The sequence below is a fragment of the Agelaius tricolor genome, unplaced genomic scaffold, assembly GCF_023055355.1.
Source record: "Agelaius tricolor isolate 1412-34295 unplaced genomic scaffold, bAgeTri1.0.p SCAF_7, whole genome shotgun sequence".
NCBI classification, from domain to species: domain Eukaryota; kingdom Metazoa; phylum Chordata; class Aves; order Passeriformes; family Icteridae; genus Agelaius; species Agelaius tricolor.
This window is the reverse complement of record NW_027269267.1, coordinates 17095482-17116448: the sequence shown is the minus strand read 5'-3', so window position 1 is coordinate 17116448 and position 20967 is coordinate 17095482. Positions and strand designations below refer to the sequence as shown.

The 20967-nt window shown below is 45.1% G+C and overlaps 1 protein-coding gene across 3 annotated transcripts in view; it reads left to right on the top strand.

The window, feature by feature from the left end:
• Positions 1–3699: 3699 nt before the first annotated feature.
• NHS (NHS actin remodeling regulator) overlaps positions 3700–20967 on the top strand; it is a 244054-nt gene continuing 226786 nt past the window's right edge. For 2 of the 3 annotated variants that reach the window (XM_071430467.1, XM_071430466.1), the window contains exon 1: positions 3701–4487. In XM_071430467.1, the coding sequence (XP_071286568.1) occupies positions 4088–4487 (400 nt within the window). In that variant the 5' untranslated portion in view covers positions 3701–4087. Of the gene's footprint in view, positions 4488–20967 lie in introns of all 3 variants that reach the window. The other variant, XM_071430470.1, reaches the window with a different exon arrangement.

The window sequence follows — 20967 nt, the reverse complement described above, 5'->3', positions numbered from 1 at the left end:
CTTGCTAAAATAAAATGGCAGGACTGAGAGTCCTAAATGAGTTCAAACTCAGGTTCAAACTCACAGGGAACTGCCCCGATAGCTACTTTCCTGCATTATGGACTTTTACATTTGATGTGGCCTTACTGTGATCAAGGAATGTCACTGTTGGGTCTAAGTGCAGAATGGCAGCTGAATATTGAAGGGATTTCCCAAAACAGGATAATTTTGCTAGCTTAAGTGGGTACAGGTTTGGGACTGCTTTGTCTGTCACATCTTTGCTGAGAATAAATAAGTGATATTTTTAGGGTGGGCCAGCGTAAGCGATGACAGATTCCACGTTATGGCCAAAAGGCCACAACTTCATTAATATGATGCCTAAAGGCACCTTCCTGACAGCTGTGGAAAGAGGAGGAAATGACAGTAGCCTACAGCACTCATCAGCCTCTCCTCCCTTTCTGGCATTGCAGAACAAGAGACACTGCAGCACGCCAGGCAGCCCTGCCAAACTGGGTGAGATTGCCTAATCCCACCTCCCTGCTTCCTGGAGCAGGAAACCAGATCCCTTCTTATCTGCCAATGGCTCTGCCCTCTGTCTCCAACGGCAGGAATATTCCCTAGCTGGTGTTGCTGGAAGTCACACCTCAGCCAGGCTACCAGCAGCCAATGTGAGCCAGGGAATGAGCACAGGGGCAGGAAAGGGGTGGGAAGGCTGGGAAGCTGCACAACAGTTCCTGCAGGCTATGACCAGGTGCCTGCTACCACCAGCAGCACCAGGGGGAGATCAAGCAGGACCTTTCTGTTACTCTGTTAGCCCACTCTTGCACTCCCACATTGTATGTGCTTGAAAGCAAAGCAGTGCCTTTCACTGACATGGGTGAAAGCCAATGCCATCCACAGCAGCATCCCAACCTAAATGTACAGCAGCTAACACAGTGAGTACAGCTCATGCACATGCAAGAAAGCAGTGCAGTTCAACATGACTTTTTTCCTGCCATAAATAAATACACAAGGAATCGTTCCACCTTTATCTCTGTTCATGACTCATATTCTCTCTGTCTCAATCTCTGAGGTCAGCAAATGCTTCTTGAAATCTCATGATATGGCTGGTTGGTCTAGGTTGATGTGTTCACAAATTAAATACTCTGGGTCTTGAGGTTTAACTCCATCCAAGAGAAACTTCCAGTCAGTGCAGAGGGATTGGCATCTCTGAGGGGCACTTCAGAACTGACACAACATTCAAAATCCCCCATGGAAGATTTTTTTCCTCTCCTTTTGCTATAAGGGACTCTAAAGACCCACTGGGTGAGTCTGAGGTTAACCTTTGGGACTGCAAAGGTTACTTTGCAGACAAACCCTCTTACTACACCTGCTGTTGAACAGACATACCAAGAGCAATCCTGGGGGCAGCTGAGAAGCTGCTGAATTTGGATTTGCACCACATAATATTACTGATAAAAAACACATAGTAAGTGCATGACTGGTACAACCTGACTCCCCAGTGCCTGCAAAGACAGGAACTGTGTTCTGACCAGAGGAACGTGACATGGTATCTCCACCTGCCTGGTAAAATGTGCCAGTGCCCCTTACCCAAGCTGTGTATGGAGTCTGTTCTGCTTGCAATGAAAAACTAAGAACAACAACAGAAAAAACCCTAAGAAATGCATCTAGACTTGTACAGGGAAGGACAGTAATGCTGTAAACTTTCAAAATGAAAATATGCTCCCTGTGATGAAGATGCACAGACTTGGAAGAACCTTCCTCCTTTGAACAGGTTCATTCCTGTGTGGTTTGGTGCTGTCTGTTGTGTACTCAAGCCACACAATTGTCATGGGACTCATAGGGTCCCTAAGGTAAGCTGTACCTTTCCAAACATGGGACAAAAAAAGGACCTTGGAGTCTATGTAATGTGAATTGGTAATCACAGACTGGGGAAAGTAAATGAAGAGGAAGCACTGGCTTCTGGTGGCTTTTCTGGTAGGGATATACTGCCAGAACCAAGGTACTGTTTCCCAGGGAAGGAAGAGAGCTGCACAGCTCTTGTCCTGTCTGAGCTGATCAGCGAGTAGGTGCAATTGGGAGGCTGTGGTAAGGTGCAATCTGAAATCCTACTCCTTGCAGCTTTTACCTGTCACCTATGGCTCAATTCACTGGCTTACCATGTTCCTGAGAGAGAGGCCAAATGAGTGCCTGAGCTGATTTCCTCAGAGGCATCTCCTGCTCCTGCCTGGTAATGCTATACTGCTGTTTCTTGGTTCTTTTCTTGCGATCCCACATCAGTTTGGGTGGCTGCTGCTCTTTCTGAAACATTAAAACTTAACAGTTCCCCCCTGCTTTATGAATCTCAAGTGAAAGATTAAAATACCTTTCAGTGGCTTATAAATAACATATCATGATTCCCCCAGCTAGGAAGAGGAGTACATTCCATGCTTCGTTACAAGAGCTAAAAGCCTTCCAGCTGCAGAGGAAACTCAGCAATGTGGGGTACAAATACCCCAGTGATTTTAGTAGTGGCTCATCTTGGGTCCAATAAATAGTTTTAGTACTGTTTGAGCACTGCCCCTGGACCTCTGACAGCTCTCACATCCCTGCTTGCTCCCACTGGGTCACACCTGAATTTCAAGCCCCCAGGGAGTGTGGGGAAGTGGTGCTGAGATTGGGACAGGCTCTGTGCCTTCCTCCCTAACCAAGCATAGAGCTGGGACCCATTTCAAGCCAAGTTAGAAACCTGAGCTAAAGACCTGAGCTGACTTTGTGTCATGGTGTGTTCCTCCTTCCAGAGGCAAAGTGTGAAGGCACATGAATGATCCATGCTAAAAGCCAGCAGCCGGGCCAGCAAAGTTCATCAGCTCAGACTCTGATCTCTGTGAACGCAGCTGTATCCCCCCTCTGGACCTAAGCTTGTCCCAGGAGCAGGTTGTTGAATCTGCAGAACGTGGGGTATATGTATCACCAGGCTGGCAGTGATGCTCTCTGCAGCTCAGGCTATTTGACCAGAGGTAATTAAAAGCTGCCTCTATGTGGTCATGTAATGACAGACTGTACCACAACACTCAAGTGCAAGGATGACAAGTTAAGGTCAAGTGGGCAAACAAGCTGCTGTTTCCAAACTGTGGAATGTCTGCATCTGCCTGGATCTCCTTTTACAGTACCTCTTTCAGTGGTATTTACTACCAATCCTTTAGAGTTCACGTTCAGATTTCATGCCTGCTTGTTAGGCACGTTCACCTTTCCCAAGTGTGTGAAGGCAAGCTGAGCTGTGTTGCGTCAGAAGCAGCGCTCCTTGTCTGACGGGAACCCAGCTTTCCCCGACACCTCCTAAGAAGCCGGTGCCCAAGTGCATGCACCTGACTTCAGGGAGCGCAGCAATCTCCGCGGTGCCTCAGGAGGTGACACCAGTGGGCGGGCACCACCCTCCCGCAGCCGTGGGGCCTTGCCGAGTCGGGTTCCGTTCTGCCCCTCGGAGCAGCTTCTCTCTCTTCTGCGCACCCGAGCAGCGCTCCCGCCGGAGAGCAGCGGGCCGGGCCGGGGCTGAGGAGGCAGAGCCCGCCCGGAGCGCGGTCCCGGCCCGGCAGGGGCCGCCGGTGCCTCCCGCCCGCTCCCGGCGCCGCGGCCGCCCCGCAGCGCCCCCCCGCGGCGGCGGCAGCTCCTCGGCACCGCCCCGGCCCCCCCGCCCCGCCGCTCTCCGGGCGGGAGGCTCGGCGGCTCGCTCCTCCTCGCGGCCGCGGGATTCCTGTCTCCGCGTTTTCGGGCCGCCCCTTCACACCCGCCGCCGGAGCGGGACGGCGTGAGAGGGAGGGAGCGAGCGAGCGAGCGAGGCGGCGCGGATGTGCCCCGGCTCCCGCGGCGGCAGCGGCAGCGGCGGCGGATGCTCGGCGGCGCGGCGACCGCCCCGCAGCGCAGGAGCCCCGCGCAGGGAGGGAGCGAGGCGATGAGCCGCCCGCCGGCGGCCGCCCGCGAGTGACGGCGGCGGGCAAGGAGCGGCGGCGGTCAGGAGGAGGAGGACGAGGACGAGGACGAGGAGGAAGAGGAGGAAGAGGAGGAAGAGGGCAGCGATCCCCGCCAGTGCCCGCGGGAGCCCGGGAGAGCTCCGGCCGAGGGCTCGGCCATGCCGTTCGCCAAGCGGACCGTGGAGCCGCAGCGGCTGTGCCGGCGGCAGCCCGCCGCCTCCGTGCTGGAGGAGAGCTGGGGCGCGGAGCCGCCGCCGCCGCCGCGGGACCCGCCGCCGGAGGAGCCGGGAGCGGCGAGCGAGGGCGCCGAGGCGGCTGGCGGCGGGGAGAGGGAGGCGGCAGCGGTGCTGATGGTGCTGGACCTCTGCTCGGTCAGCAACGTAGCCCTGTCGCGGATCCTCCGACAGCTCTCCGACGTGGCCCGGCACGCCTGCACCCTTTTCCAGGAGGTCGAGGCTGACATCCAGGGTACCCACCGCCGCGTACGGGCGCTGCACGGCCGCATCGCCGGCCTCCAGGGAGCCGTGCGCGGCCTCGACCCCAAGCAGGAGGCAGTGCGTAAGTAGCACGGAATGCGGGATGGATGGGGAGCACCGCGGGATGGATGGGGCGCACCGCGGGATGGATGGAGCGCACCGCAGCACGGGACGCCGGCGGGGAAAGCCATCCCCTGGCCACCTGCCGTGCAAAGTTTGGGGCCAGAGCCGGTGGGAAAGGAGCCCCGGCGGGGCGGCAGAGTGAGAAGGGAACGGGCGGGCGCGGGTCGGGTCGGTCTGCGGGCGCCGCTGGGCGCCGCGGCGATGCCGGCGGGAGGGATGATGTCAGTGGTTTGTGCCTTACGTAAGGAGCTGGCTGCCGGGGCTCTCGGGACGCATCTCCTGCAGCCAAGGGTTTGGCCAGGGAGGGGGACGAGGTCTGTCAGCTGGGCGCCGGGACTGATGGAGATGATCCGCCGCACTCGGGCATATTTGGGTTTTCTCCCTTTGCCGGCCTGTCTTCCTTCCCCGGCAGGTATCTTCCCCTTAGAAGTGTCTCTGAATTCCCGATCGAACGCTCTTAAGTAGAAATAATAAAACTGCTTCGTCGTTACCTAACTGTCGGGGCCATAAAATAAGGGAAGTTTGGCTAATGACTTCTTTCTGTTTAAAGAGTGGCCCTGAAGAGCGAAAAGGGGAGGGTGGAGGAGGGGGAGGAGGATAAAGATCAAGGCAATATACAACTTGTGTTATGAGCAGTGCTTGAATCCTATTTCTTCTCCACCCAAACTATAAAAGCAGTGAAAAGCTCTGTAGTCGTAACAGCTGCTGATTTCTGCTGAATATGGCTCGTGTTCACAGCAGTGTAATGATTTTGTACTCTCGCTGGTGCATACGCTTCCCAAGCACTTGTGGATACGTGGGTTTTTTGATAGATAGGTCTGTGGGTTGGAAGTCTGGAGTAGCAGAGATTGGTATTGGTTCTGACCTTTCAGTAGCTGTTTCGGGAAAAGCGGTGGCTTGAAAGGAGAATTTGGCTTAGCTTTTGCTTTTTGCTGTGCCCCTCTAAATCCTCAGTAGCTCCACTAAGTACAGCAAAGTGAGTTTACACCAGGATAACAAGACCATGCCCTCTTCTCGGTGTTTTTCGTAAATATGCCATTTAAAAAATTGTGCTTGGGATTTCCACCCCTTTGGAGCATTGTGGAATATACATAACTCTAGTAGGATCAATGAAGCTGTCCTGATTAATAGAATCAAGCCTTAAGTATTCAACGGTATTTAAGCTGCATACTCAGCATCTGTACAGTGACAGTGACTTTGCTGGGGATGTATTAATATACATCAACCATAGATGAGACCAAAATGAGGGAGATTTTTTGTGGTTTCAGCATGAGTGTAATCAGAGCAGAGTGCTGGGCTGTGATTGGAAACTGCAGTGAGAAGGAGGCTTGGCTGGGCTAGTGAGGGAACTGTGAGGAAATGAAACTCCTCGTATCACATTCTCATCTGTAGGTCTTTTGAGCTGAGTAAGTGTGGGTATATACTAATGTAAGTGAGAGCAGAGCTTAGCTGTTCTAATCTGTATGGCTTTTTTCTTTCTAGATTGTGCAAGTGCAGCTTGTTTGCAAATCACAGAGCAAAATCTTGATATTACAGCACAGTTATGTCATCTGCTTAATTAGAGAGTCTGGCTTTATCCCTGTGATGATAAATTTTTTTTAGTGTTTGGTTTTCTTTTAAATCCTTCTTTCTTAAAGAGGGGAGAAATTTTTTGGCCATGATCTTCCCTGTGTTTGCCAGCTGTTCCTCCTTCCTCTTGTATACAGCACAGTGCCACTGATAGATCTGCAGATGTCCCTAGGTCTGGCAGGCCAAGGGATCCTCCACAACACTGGCTTTGCCCCCCACCCATCCTCCAGTAGGTGTGTGTCTTGCCTGCAGCTGTACAGCTGCTCAGAACACACCTCCCTGTCCTCATCACCTCTCTCCATGCAGCGCTGTATCACATCTTCCCTGGAGGTGAAAGCCTCAATACAATCCAATGTACATGAACCGTCAACTTCTTTGCCTCCTCTGGCTGCTTTTATTCCCCCTCCAGTGTTGGATCAGCAGAGCTGCATTTACACAGTGCTGCATCTGAACATCTCAGCTGAGAGGCAGAGCTGAACAGCACCACTGCACATGTTATCTCCTCACATTCCCCCAAAATCCACACGCACCCACAGCAATGCTCCCTTTGGCCTGCAGACCGCTCTCTGTTCCCGAGGGACAGATAAAAGTGCCTGGCAGGAAGCTGCCCATCTTCCCTGGAGTGTATAATGATAGTGTGCTTTCTCCTCTCTGGGCTGACGCCTCCTCCTTCATTATTACTTTCAGCAAGACTATGCTAATGTTTGTTTTATGCATGAAGTGCCTACATAATTCACTCCTGGAAGTATTACACTCAAGTTACTACACCCAGTTGTTTTTTTGAAACCAAGAGAGCAATCGCAGGTGGTCACAGATCTGCCCAGGACCTAACAGCATCACATTAAAGCTTACTGACTTCTATCTCCTGTGGTGAGCATGGAAATGATGGGATGGCCTCAGGGCTGTCTTTTGGCTGTCCAGCACAAATGACACATCTAAGAATAATTCAGAACTGGCTGGAGGTTTGGACTCACAACCACAAGGAACAAGCTGGTGACAGTCATGCAGCCACCCCACCCATGGCATGACTGTAATGGCTGCATTGAATTTATTGCATGTTATGAGTCTGGAGGGGCTGGGCTTATTGGTGCATTGACTGAGACACCATGTACTGGGATGTTAACACCAGGACAGTGCCGCCCAACCACAAGTTTTTCAAGTGTTCAGTTTAAAACTACTAGCCTATCTTGCCACAGTGAGACATTCTTCTATTCCAACTTCACAGGCAGTACAGTGATTTGAGAATAATGCTATGGGACACACCCAAATACTGAGCTGTGACAAAGGAAGGCCTTTTTCTCCAAGCCTCATAAGCCAGCTGTATTCTGAGATTCCCCTGTGAACACTCAGGCTGCATAAAAAAAGGAAATTATGGGCTAATGCCATCTCAAGAGCTATTGGAGCCAGTGGTTAGAAGGGCATTCCTTGCCCAGAATGCCATTCCTTGGCAATTGCAGAGATGATACCAAGGGGAAGGGGAGCAGGAAAGGAGTTATCTTGAAAATAGCATATAATACAGTTTTGCAAAATAATTTTGTATATTATACTGAAAATTATGTATCATTATATTAAAACATCTATGTTGGATTCAGGGAATATTAATGAAGAATTAAAATTAAATAAAATGGGCATCTTTCCAGTAATGCTTATCACTACTGCCATTATTTTCACAAGACCTTAACATTCTCAGCTCTGTTGCTGTTGCAATGGTGAACGTTTGCAAGTATCTGTATGCTGTGCTTTAAGAAAATGATTTAAAGTCCTCTACTAAGATACTGGTAAAGGTATTTACCTATGTGTTGCCTTTGTTTTTTTCACTGTTCAGTGTGATTGGAATACTTTGTTAGGCACAATAAAGGATGGATTCTTGGTAGTTACAAGCAGGTCATCTTTAAAAACTCAAGGTCCCTCACCTCTGCCTCCCCAGATGCTGCTTGTCCTTTCATCTTTCTTTTAAGCCTCTGGCCAGCCAGCATCTTGTAAATATGAATCCTTTCCCATCCTCTGAAAATAAGAGAAACAACAGTGAGAAATGCTTTCCTGCTCAGCTCCTGAACTAACTACTTTGCCCTTCTGCCACTCCACTGCTTTTCATCATGAGCAGTTCCAGGGTCTGCTTCTAAAGAACCATGTAGGAATAACATGATTGTTGTCAGTCTGGAGGTTGCTTGGAGTTTTCTTGTTGGCAGTGTGGTACTGCCCAGTTTTATCATTAGATGCTTGATTATCTTGGTAATATGGAAACAAAGAAGTGCTGGACTGGTGTGTAGACTTGGGACTCAGTGCCTCCATGGTTATTTGGAAGGATGATTTCTCAGTCTAGGGGACTAGAGATCTGGCAGTTTAAGTGGAATATTGTACTTTACAGAAACTGATGATGTAAGCCATCTTCTTTCTGAATAATAGGCAACAACCGGGCAGCAGATTTTGAAAGCCCTAGCTAATGAGATCCTTTTTACACCCTGGCATCCCAGAGAATTCCACACATTCCAGGCTGTTTTTCAAAAGCATCAATGTATTACCAGTAGCCAATCTTTCTAAAAGCTGTATGGTTTCCAGAAGTTGCCTGCTGTATTTTCATTGCTCCACTTTTCCATTCCTGATTCTGCTATTTGCTAACAGTCAGTGATGCAGCTGCTCCAATGTGTGGGGATCTCCTGTGTTACTCTGCTCTTCAGAGGCTGTTGGATCTCTACAGTGAGCTCCTCTATAGCATTTTCTTTTTTCCTGAAGTGTCAGTATTGAGATAAAAAAGACAGCTCTGAACTGATTCTTTATAATTTTAGGCTCTGCATTAATTTATTCTGTTTGATTGAAGTTGGTTACTGAGAACAGCCTGGCAAGTTTCACTCTTGCTTTTAGTCTCTTTCCTTGTGCTTTTTAGGTGGTTTTGTTTTGATTTTGTTTGGTTTGGAGTTTTTGTTAGTGTGGCTTTTAGCCACACTGATATAATGCTTTTCTGTTTAGGTTTTGAGCACTGCAGGGAAATGTTTAATCCCTTATAAGGTTTTCATGTATTTTCTGCCACAGTCCTACCATTTTTACAAAAGATATATTGCAGCCAAAGCTCATCAGAAAGTGCACCTCTTCCTCCTTGACTTAATGTGCTGAAGCCTCAATTGCTGTTGAAGTGTACAAGAAATTGTCATGATTCCATCTCAGAATTCAGTTGCGTTGTAAGGCCATCCCAGGCTTAGGATTGGTGAGCATCCTTGCAGAGATCTTCAGGGAGGTACAAAAGACCTTAAGAGTAGATGCATCTTGAAAGAAAAAAAACATCCACGTTGGGAAGATAAGTGTTGCACTTTATCTCAGCTCTTCAAGAGCCTTGAGATTCAAAGTGCAATTTTCATGGTATGGATTTTCTGTGGTGCTGAGGTGCAGCTGTAGATCTCCATGGGTTGGATACATTTACAAAGAAATATCTCAGATACTGCTGATGACAAAACAGAAGAGATTCCTAGCTTCCTTTGACTTTATATTATTGTCCTTTGTAGCTAGTGAGCCTATTTAAGTGTGAGGGTAGTTACACTTTTAGAGGTGCACGCTAATGTAACCTGGGGAACATGAAGCAAGAGGATGTATTCAGAGCTCCTTTTGTACACTGAAATTATATTAATTGGCAAGTCTTTGGTGGGTGCAGAATAAAACCTCCCAAGAAAAGCCGCTGTACACTGTATGTAGTAATCCATCACTTTCAGCTTCGTTTCCTTTACCTGCCTGAATGGATTGACACAACCTCTTCACTTGTTTTGGAAAAGGAGAAAGGCTTTTGGCTTTACTTGTCAGGTTTGGTTTCTTGGTGCTGTGCTGGCCACTGTGTGCTTATTTGTGTTACAGAGCTCACCTCTGCTACACTTGCCTGTAGTTTCCCCATCAGTGTAAATAACCCAAGCTGAGGGTGTGGCAATGTTGGAGAATTTCCTCAGTGTATGGTTTCTTCTAAATGCAGAGGATTGATGGCACAATCGCTCAGTGGAAAGGAGAAGGAGGGGCTTTCCTTGGGCTTTCCATGGGCTTTCCTTCTTACCTTTACTGCTGTCAGAACAACAAAGGGACAGAGGAAGAAAAACCTGCTCACTTAAGGATCCCATCCCCAATTTACCTTAACATTACTAGAGCACCATTAGCTAGAGTACTGTCATTTAGCAGAAAAATGCCTTATCTTTGTTTACAGCATGGTGATAGAATACCTTTAACACAGGAACACAACCATTCAGAGGCTTTGCTTGAGGTTTTTTTTTTCATGCATTTAATATCTGATAGAAGGTAATGGAATGGAATTTGTCAGGTGGCTTTGGCAGGGATGTAACTTTTTGAAAGCTGGGGTTGTCACTTTCAGTCCTGTTAGCTTGTGGAATGCAGACTCTGGTCTCTTTTCAGATAAAAGCATAGTGTAAAATCCTTTGTCCTGCCAAGGCCAGTGAGATGCTTGGTGGAAAGGCTCTGAGAGCTCAGGGCTCAGGTGGACTCACTAGACTTTGTCTGGCACAGCCTGGTAACAGATAAAGAGCAGAAAGTAGTGGTTTTCCTCCAAAGCCATTCCCTGTTATACAGGTGTAAATCTTCTAGAGTTTTGCTGAGTGTAATTTCTTTGGTCTTCCACTGGTGTAGCTCAGAAAGATTTTGTCTGTTCTATAGCTCCTTGCTTGTCATTCCACAAATAGTACTTAAGCTAATGAACCAGGTTTGAATGTTTGGGGATTTTGTTGCTAGATGGAGAGCTTGCCAGTCAAAAAAAAAACATATCAAAAAAAATTCAATGCTTGATTTCCACCTCACTGCAGCTACACATCTGTGTAATATTGTAGTAGTTACTGCAGCTTCTTTCTGGCTCATGCTCAAGAGCCAAGCAAGAGTCTCCAGTGGGTTTATTAGAAATTCTGCTGGAAATGTTTTATCTCTTTTAAAACCAATAAGGTCTCCTTTATACAGGAGCAAAACTGCAGACAAAATAGAACCAGACCTGTAGGAGACATGAACTTACTGTGGATCTAATGGTTTAACAGTAATTCTTCCTACAGTCCCTTTTAATACTCCATGCTTCTATTTAAAAGCCTTAATAGATAATGTTTGTGTTCATACAGAAACATAAGATAAATGTTCCAGGGAAATGAATAGAGTCATTCCTACTTTTGGTTAGTCTCCCTGCTCATACAGGGGAGATATGGTGATTAAGAAATAAATGGTCTCTGGTAACTTGCTGAGGGCATGGGGAGGTCATTCACCTGTTGATTCAGATGCAAAAGAGACGTTAGTTTTCCTTTTTGAAAGATGAAGGGCCTGGAGTGTTTCCAAAAAACTCTTGCACAGTTCTCAAATGTCCTTGGACTGAGGGAAGGACTTGTGGGAAGGACTTACAGGAAGGAAATATAAATACCCAATTTCAGGGTGCTACTCAGCTGCTGTTCTGAATCAGCAGAATCAGGTTTTGTTGGCATTTCTTACATAGGTTTACCTGTTCTGAGGCTTCAGTTCTGAGGATTGGGTTAGGCAGATCTGTCAGAGATGTGAAAAGGTGCAAAAAAGGAGTGGGAACAGTCCTTACTGATCCCTGCCATGGTGTGAAAGTCCCAACCTCTTCTTCTCTATTCAGACAAAAGCAGACTTCTGAAGTGTGTCTGTTTAAAGGCAGCCCCTGGCTCTTCCTCTCTCCAAACTGGACAGCAAAAGAGATCGGGTGCAGGGGAGCGACAGCTGTTTAAAAAAGCCCCTGATCTGGCACATTTCCTTCACACATGTACCTAAATCAAGCAGATACTCCCAGGGAACTCTTAATAGCAATGTTGTGATCTCCAAAGTGGGGAAAAAATAGGGCCAGCTGATGTGAGTAATACATGTGTGTGTTTGAAATGCATTGTTGCAGGGTTGCGTGCTCGCCGGAGTCAGAGAGCTGGGATTTCTCAGAAGCTGCTCTTTCCAATCGTTGGCATCTCCATGTAATCAGAGGCTGACATCAGACTCTCCATTGGAGCTACTTGAGCTATTAGGCTGTGAAGAGCAGAAACTCTCTGTGTTACCCAGTGTGTATGAGGGGGGAAGGTTTTTTTCACTTCCTTTGATGTATTAGCATCAAGAGAGGGAGTCTTCGCTTCATTCCTAATTGCTTCTCGTCTTTGAATTTATATACCAATATGTAAGTAACTGCAAAGGGAGATAGCAGAATTTATAAAAAGTTCAAAAAGGCAGGGCTTAAAGCATGATTAAAATAAAAGATAGCATAGTGTGTATGCTGTTTTTAGCTGAAATATCTCCCTAGAATTCTTTCCATTTACATTCTCATTATATCTAACTGCTTCTAATGCACTGCTTAGTTTAACAACTGGCATGTTTTTAGGGTAGATTTTATAGTAGATATACACCCACTGTGTTCTTAACTTGAGACTTTAAATTGCAGTATCTGTATTGGACAATCTTTTCTTATACCTTCTTGGCTGAAGGCAGGAAAAAAGCAATACTGATAGGAACCTAATTAAGCCTGTAGTCTTATTATACCAGGAGCTGTGTGCTTGAAATGCTGCTCAATTCAATGAGTGCTGCGTGGCACTGCCATGTAAAGTCCCAGCAGAGAGTGACATACTTTTTTTTTAATAAGATCACTGTAATTCTTACAAAGCCACCATGGTTTTCTCTTTCTTTTCAGCTGCCAAGGCAGTTGGACTTTGAACTACAGCCACTCAGACCAAATCCCTGAGAAAGTTTGGTGGAGATGCCTTGCAATTGTGTGCATGTGATTAAGGGGAATGAGCATGTGTTTGTGCCATAAAAATGCACAGAGTCTTCAGGCCTCTGCAGCTTTTTCCCCTGCCTTTTCAAAGTGTGTTTTGTTATCTTGACAATGTTTGAACAGACTTTTAAGTTGACCTGGACAGAGGGTGAGCTGGGGGGGAAACGGTGCTAATGCTTCTTGAAGATGTGTGTATCAGTGGCTACAGAATTGGGTCATTCTTAGGAGCAGAATATGTAAGGTGCACTGAAAAATTCCAGTGTGTCCAGAGGCTTTGGATTGCTTTAAAAGCAAAACTGGGCTCTCTGTGCATGCTCACTTTTGCCTGATTTTTTTTTCCTTTCCCAAAAAGTCATTGCCAAGCATTGTTCTCTACAGAAGCCTATAACTGTCCATGATGGCAGAAATCAGATCTTCTGGATGATGAAACTCAAGATAACAGCAGCAGTAACTCACTGTGATGCTCAGAGGCAAACTTTTTTAAGATGCTATACATGTTTCACTGCATCCACTACTTAGTGATCTAGTGATCTATGATAAGGGATGATTTAATTTTAAGTGAAACAAGAGATTAATTATGATTTAATGCTTACTATGCAAAGCAGAGTCAGTCCAAAGAATGGATACTACCCAGTTCCATTTTTTCACCCTGTAAAGTTCATTTACTTGCAGGAAAAAGAGGATCTATTCTTGTCATAGGCATGGTCTTTTCTTTGGTGAAGTGGTTTTTGGTTAAGTGTTGTATACAGGAGGAGAGTCAGGAGATGTATCTTAATTAATTTCTAAGAAAAGAAATCCTATGTCATGGATTGACCACTGACTTCCACATGGCCAGCCTTAACCCTGGAAACTGCATAGCTCTGCACAGCCCAAATTCTTAATGCAAGCTTTTTTTCTTTCTTTTATTTTTTTGGGGGGATGACTTTCTCATACTTATCCAAACCAGCTTCTGACTGGTCCTTCTGCTTCAGGCTGTACTAAACTCAGCTCCTCTGGCCCTCCTCAACCCCAGCAGTTAAAATCATCACAGAGGCTCCTATCTCAGCACACTGAGGAGATCTCATCTCCCCTCCTGTGTTGACTATTCCTTGCAACAAGTATTGCTGCAGGAACCTGAGGTCTTGGTCTCTGCAGAAAATTGCCTAAAGCCTTGCACATGGTTAGCATGCCAAAGAAAAATTTCCCCCATAAGTTGGATAATTCTGGCAGCACTGTTTTTAGCCTTGTTTCTTATCCAAAACAAGTATTAAGGAATAGCACATTTTGAGTGTATAGCAGGGAAGGAGGTGGTGTGCCTGGGTATCTCACACCAGCCATTCAGGAATTTTATATTTGTTACTCAGCTACAATTTCTACTACATTGCCACAATGTAGAAATCATGAAAGAGGCTGCCAGGTAAAGGAGAGGACAGATTATTCCTACTGCGTTTGGAGGAAGGTCTTGTTCTTTATTAGAAACTAGAAAATCCACTGGGAAAGGAATCCCATATAAATGTTCCAATCTAATAAAAAAAAGTGCTCCAGTTGGAGCTCACATTTATTTCAATGTGAAAGTCAGTCTTTGCATGACATAAAGCTGGAGAAAACCAGGCTTCATTAGTTCCACTGTTTGCAAAACTGGTTGTTCGTATTCCTCTTTCCCCTCCAGAATTGCTGATTATTTCTTTTCAATTTCAGTATTGTTTTTTTTTGAAACTTACGCCTTGAGTGACTTTCATTTTGTGCCATCCTATCCTTTACTCCTCTTCTCATGGTGGTTTCACAGGGGCTATACTTTTACTTCTGTCTTAATGGCACAGACACCACCCCCTCACTCCCTTCATGGTGTGAATGAACAGTATTAATTTTTACAACTGTGGTTTATTCTCCATTGATTATCTTTAATGTGGTGCTGTCTTGTTCAGTTAATAAACTACCTGCTAAGATGTAATTATCCCCGTCCCCCAAACATAACCTGCTTTTAATAGATGTTGTAAATGCACTCATTGTGCCTGGCACATTAAAAGAACTGGTTTAAGCTCCTGTACTTTCAAACTGCACTGTAGCTGAAGTGTATTTTGTGGCAATCATTACTCTGCTAATATTCTAAAATAAGTATCACTGCTTCATTACTTCAGTAGTATTTTTAGGCCTCTGTTACAGCTGCCACAGGCTTGATATAGCCTTGGTGCTAAGACAGAGGTTGGATAAGCTGTGCTCTGGACAAAACCCTCCTAAGGGAGACCAGGAGGCTCACCTGAAGGTTTATCATCAATTATAGATCTCCGTTAGCTGATGTGCCTCAGTGTCCAGATTGAAGTATGACCTAGGGTATTTACCCAGTTTGTGCTGTAAATATTTTTAGGGACCTCTGTCAATACACACAAAATTTAGAGTATGATTCTCTCTCAGATACAACAATAAAATCATGTGCCTACAGGCACATATGAAAATGAGCACCTGTATTTGAGAAGTGCTGTGTCTGTAAATGAGTGAATGGGTTACAGCTACATTCAGCAGCTATAATGTGACTATTCATTTATGAAATTGTCCAAGTGGAACTTAACACAAATTATTAGTGTAGATTAAAAGTATGTTTCATTTATCTGCTTGTTCCTAAGAACCCAATAGAATGGCAATTAGTTAAAGAAAATAAGAGGGAACTGCAAAATATCATAGCTCAGGCTGATTAATTTCCTTTTCCTGTTTGGCTTTACATCTGTCTTGATAAGCAGCATTTTGGACTGTGAGATTAAAGGTTAAAATAAGTAAGTGTGCCATTTTTGTGCAGACCTTTTTTAACAAGAATTGAAATAGGTTTTTCTCAATGAAGAAGAAAACCAAGAGGTTCTTCCTCAAAATTCTGTGTGTCACTAGAGGAGGAACAACTTTGTGTACACACAGACACACACACACAGACACAGGCACACACACATATATATACATACAGAGAGAAATGGTATCTAGATAACAGAAGACCAGTGGAAAGATTGGACAAGATAATACTGGTCACTGAGATTAGAAAATCTTGATAAATGGGAGAAGAAATTTATAACCAGATTAGCAGCAAACTGGTCAAATGAGAGAATATATTTAGTACTCCACCTCTCATTACGTGGGTAAAAATTGAAGGTAATGGATGTATCTTGTTTTTTGCTTGTTTTGACTTTGTATCTTCATCCAAAAGCATCTCATGGTTGAGTTCACTTCCTTCCCATTCCCTCCTTCTCTCAATGGAAGATGAGTTTGGACTCAGAGATTGTGATGTTATTGATGGAAACCCTTCTGCTGCATGTAATGGGTGATCAGAAGTGAGATACATCTTGCTTAGGGATGTGGGAATTCTGCTGTTTGGTACTTGCATACTTGCAAGAGTAAAGACTTTGCTTTTGAATGAACTGCCCCTGCTATATTACAGCAAGGGTTGAAAAATAAAATTAAAACGTAGAAAAGCCAAGTTAATGAAATAAAATCTCCCAGGAAAACAGATGGGTAAGTGAAAGGTAAAATGATGCAGGTCTAGGTCATAGGTTGGACTCGATGATCTCAAAAGGTCTTTTCCCACCTAGTTCATTCTGTGGTTCTGTGATAGTGTCATTTGCAGATACACTGAAGGAATGTGTTGTATTTGTTTTCACAAAGAGGTGTCTCCTGTGCATTTGTTCCCTTTTGAGACAGTCCAACCTTGGGCTTGTTAAATATGTCTCTACAGAAGTTGGCACATACTGACCTTGTTTGCTGCAGTCTGCTCTTCTGTAGCTTCTTGATTCTAGTGGCATGAGCCAGATGGACAGAGCCCTAGAGCTGAATGTTGGATAGCATAATTAAGTGCTCTAGTACTGAAGGCTGGAGCTGACTGAGACAAACTTTGGCTGATACTACAATATTTCTTTGTCCAAGTTACATCTCCAAAGTAATTCCTGTTTTTCCTTTCAAAGTAAGTCAAAGTAATTCCTGTTTTTCCTTTCAGATCATATTCCTTGGGTATGAGGATGCTGAATTATATACCAATATTCTTTTCATTGGCATAATACAGAGTTCTTTCTACTACTTTGTGCCCTGATAGCACTACAGGAACATTTTACAAATTTGTAGAGCTTGTGGAAGCTCACCTGAATTTTCCTTTCATATCTGTACAGCCTTTTTTCTGCTATGTTTTGGAGTTATGCTGGTCAGTTGTGAGTATCATGTGAATTCTGCTCCCTGTAAGCCCCATTCAGTGTGGCCCTGGCCAAGGACGCACACTGGAATGTGTTTTATGAGGAAACACAGCAAACAGCTTTTAGGTGGACTGTGCTGCTATCAGTCAGTTGTTGGTAGGTGTGTAGAGCAGACTCAGACCCCTCCAGGTGCTGAGCTCCTCCTGAGTGGGCTGAGAATGTTTAGTTTTGCAGGCTGGAACTGAAAAGGAGGACCTAGCAGCTAAAATGCTACTGCCTAGGAGACCTGGATTCAGCCACTGACTTTTCATGACAGCTTAGGGGGAGATTGTTAGTGCCATTCAGATCACCCTGTTTTAGCACTCTAAACTTTGGGCCATCCATCCTGTTCAAAGGTGAGCCTGTCTTTCACTCGTGAGCAGAGGATGTTCCTAGTTCACATGAGTCCCATAAGTTCTATGAATGTCACAGTGTCAAGTGGGTGCTGCCACAGGCTTTTTGTCACTCTCTTCTCAGGTCTGTGGCAGAGTGACAGCACATCCTTCCTCTCGGAGGAGTTATCACACAAGCAGTGAGAGCAAGCTGGGTTGTGGGGTGATAGATCCAGAACACACAGACCTGGTTTGTAAATGACTGGCAATCTGCAAGGCTGAGACCCTTCCACATCAGGAGTGCTTTTGTCCTTCATGGGCAAATGCTTTCAGGTGCCATAGGAAGGCAGTACCCCCAGGTGTGATTCTCCGGTCTCACTTTTCAGGCTGGAACTGAGGAGATGTGCAGGCCTTACTCTGTGAGGACCAAGCTTAGGTTGGGCTGAGTTTGCAATTGCCAGTCTTTCTTTTGAGGTCTGGCTCATAGAGGCGATTGAGCTTTCTTACCTTACAGGCAGTTTGTCCTGGTTAATTACAGTCATGTAAAGATGAGGTTTTACCTTGGGACTTGGTTTAATTAAAAAACAGTCCTGGGAAATTTATTAAACATCTACATTCTCTCTGGGTGCCAAGTTCTAATGCTGGTTTTCTTCAGGTGCTGTCCCGGCTTCAGTCAGAAAGGGCCACCTGAACCTGACATCTGCACTAATGAAAGGGGAGGGAGGACACACTGTCATTCTCTGTCTGGCCAAGTTTGAGCCTGGCAGCTCATTTTTCACAGTTTGGGCTTGTGTCTGGCTTTGGGGAAAGGTTTTTTGCAGGTAGTAGTGCCAGAGGAAAAGTTGCACTGCAGAACCTAATGCTTGCCCTGTGTAGTGGAAAAATCATGATCATGCACGTGAAATGTGGACTTAGAGGAACTTTGTGTGGGTGGTCTTGTTTTTACTCTTTCTGCCCCCCTTCCTCTCCCTTCCTGCTCACGTATGCTGAAATCTGTCATCTATTTAACTTGAGCTTTTCTAATAATCCTAGATAATATACAACGAAAACAATAACAAGGTGCCTGGATATACAATCCCTCTGAACTGCAGAAGCCACAAGATCTCTCAGACATCCTTTTTGTTAGTACTGGCTTGTGAGAGACCTAGCACTCCATGATGCCCATCTGTTAGCAGCATGTTTAAATGTGATTAATGTGAAAGTTGCAAGAATTGCAATAGCTTTTGCTACTCTACAAGAGAATCTGTCACTGTTAATCTCTTGCAGTATTAAAAGCTTAATATAGTAAATCTAACATTATGGAAAGCTGTAGCTTTGCTTTTGTTACCATCACCTTAGTGTGTTATTAAACACTATTAGCTTTTCCTCTGTAGTTCACAAGCAAAGAGGGAGTGTAGATATCATGCACATGCAGAAGAATATTTAAATGGACATTTAAGTATGAAGTCCCTCAAGAAAGAGATGCTCCAGCATAAAAGGGCTTTGGACAACATTAGGTTTGACTGTCATTTCTAAGGGGATGTAGACAGAGCAGGATGTATTAGAAGAAATAGAAAATGAATTAGAAGAAATAGAAAATGCTGGTGGAGACTGGGAAGGTCACAAGCAATGTCCTGATTTGTTTGTTCTTTGCTGTGCCTTGGTAGACATGGTTTACCCACCCATGGCAGGAGACATACCTCATTAGTAGTTTAATAAGAACTGTTGCATCTTTAACAGAGATGATAGGCAGGATAAGCAGTGTTATGTCACAAGCAGGGACAGTCTCCTGGAGCAGGCTGACACTTCAGTAGGCAAATAGGGAAGGACCCAGGGAAGGAAAATTACTTGTTTCATATAGCTGCTTGTGTTGGAAAGGATCAAAGAAACCGTAATGAGTCAGTATCTTTCTTTTTCTTTAAAGGAAATTTCAGAAGAATGATTCAATTAAATAGTAGTTTACTCAAGATCTGCAGGTGGCTTGTAAAGTGTAATCATATCCCCCTTACCTTTTAAACCCAGATCTACAGCTTTGTTCATTTTAGTGGAGGTGGAGATCTCCATTCTTCTATTTACAGTTGCAGTTTGGTAGAGGAGAGGGCTTGTTATAAAACTTCTTGGTTTATGGCATGATTACAAGGTGTTTTTGTTTCCAGCAGGGACAGCAATAGTGCTTTGGTCAAGACATTTCAAAACTGCTTGCAATCTTCTTGTGAGATCATTGGGCACTGTAGGACAAATTGAGACCTGCCTTTCAGTGAAACACCCCCTCACTCCATCATGCACAGCATCTTCACAGCTGCCAAGCAGCTTGTCCACTTCCACTCATTGCAAAAAGTCAAAATCAGATCAGATAGAATAGTGCTGTCCAAGGGGTAGGTACAGAATAGATATTGTTGCAGGAATTGGACTGGACTCTATGGAATTTTCTGGTTCTTCCATGTGTCCCTCTATACTCCGGTCTTTGAAGCATTTAAGAGCTTGAGGTGCCATGATTAAAAGCTTCAAGGACCATGCTTTTTCATTTACCTTCTAAAAGGACAGGCATCAAGGCCACTGCTCTGAGCCATTAGAAAGGGAAGGGAAGATTGGGAAGGGACTTGCAGGGAAGATTGCTTGTCAGTCAGACTGAGTGCAGCAAAGGGGCTTTCTCCCTTGTTGAACATAGTTGAAGTGAAACTGTTGAATTTGGTCCCTGAGGGCTGTTGTGGCGCACCCTGCACCTCACTATTGCTCCTGCTCTTTGTCCTGTGAATTGAAGAGTGATGCCCAGTATCCTCCATCCATTCTCAACGGGAGAGTCAAGTGCCAAAGGCTTCAAGTGGTGGGCTGAGGTGAAGGTCATGCAGCATGTTATCAAATTAGGAGACTGCTTTGCTCTGCCTCCTCCCCTCAGCTCTTTGGCAGTCAGTATTAGCTCACACTGTGAGAAAGTCCAAGAACTTCTAGGATGGTATTCCAAAGCCTTGCAAAGCTGTGCATGATAGTGTAAAATCTGTTTACAAGAGTCCTCATGGATCAGCTCCTTCTTGTACTCATGGTTGCAGGGATATCCCTGGAAAAGGGCATTTTTTTCATGGCTTGAAGGACTCTTGGAGACAGGGAGTTAGGGGAAGGAGGATTCAGCTGCACCTTAAATACCTTGCTGTTGCCTTATGCTTTTAGTTCACTTCTTAGCTGTTAAAATGTGGAGGAAAGAGGATTCAGTAAGCAACTGTTTGTCTTCAGTGAATGCCTGCTCAGGCAAGGCAAGTGTGATTCAGCTACTAGTTAGTGCTGATATACCAGAATTGGCAAGCACAGAACACTCCTGCTACTGGATCTGCCCCAGTTGCTTGATGTGCAGCGATGAATGGATGAACATTCACCAATGGTGTTGCACAAACAAATAAGTTAATTAAGTTAATAAAAAGCAGCTGATTGTGTCATTGTAAGATGTAGATACTCCAAAGTAGCACTGAGATTATTTAAAAACAGATGTTCCTATCTGGAAACTCCTAGAAACATAGAGTGGTTAGGTTTTTTGGGGGGGAAAAACCACAACAGGATAGACACAAAATAAACTCTCTGCCTTGTCTTTAAATGATTTAATGGTGAATAATTTTATAACAGTTTTTCTCTTGAAGTCTTATCCCAGGTCTGAGTTTGACAGCA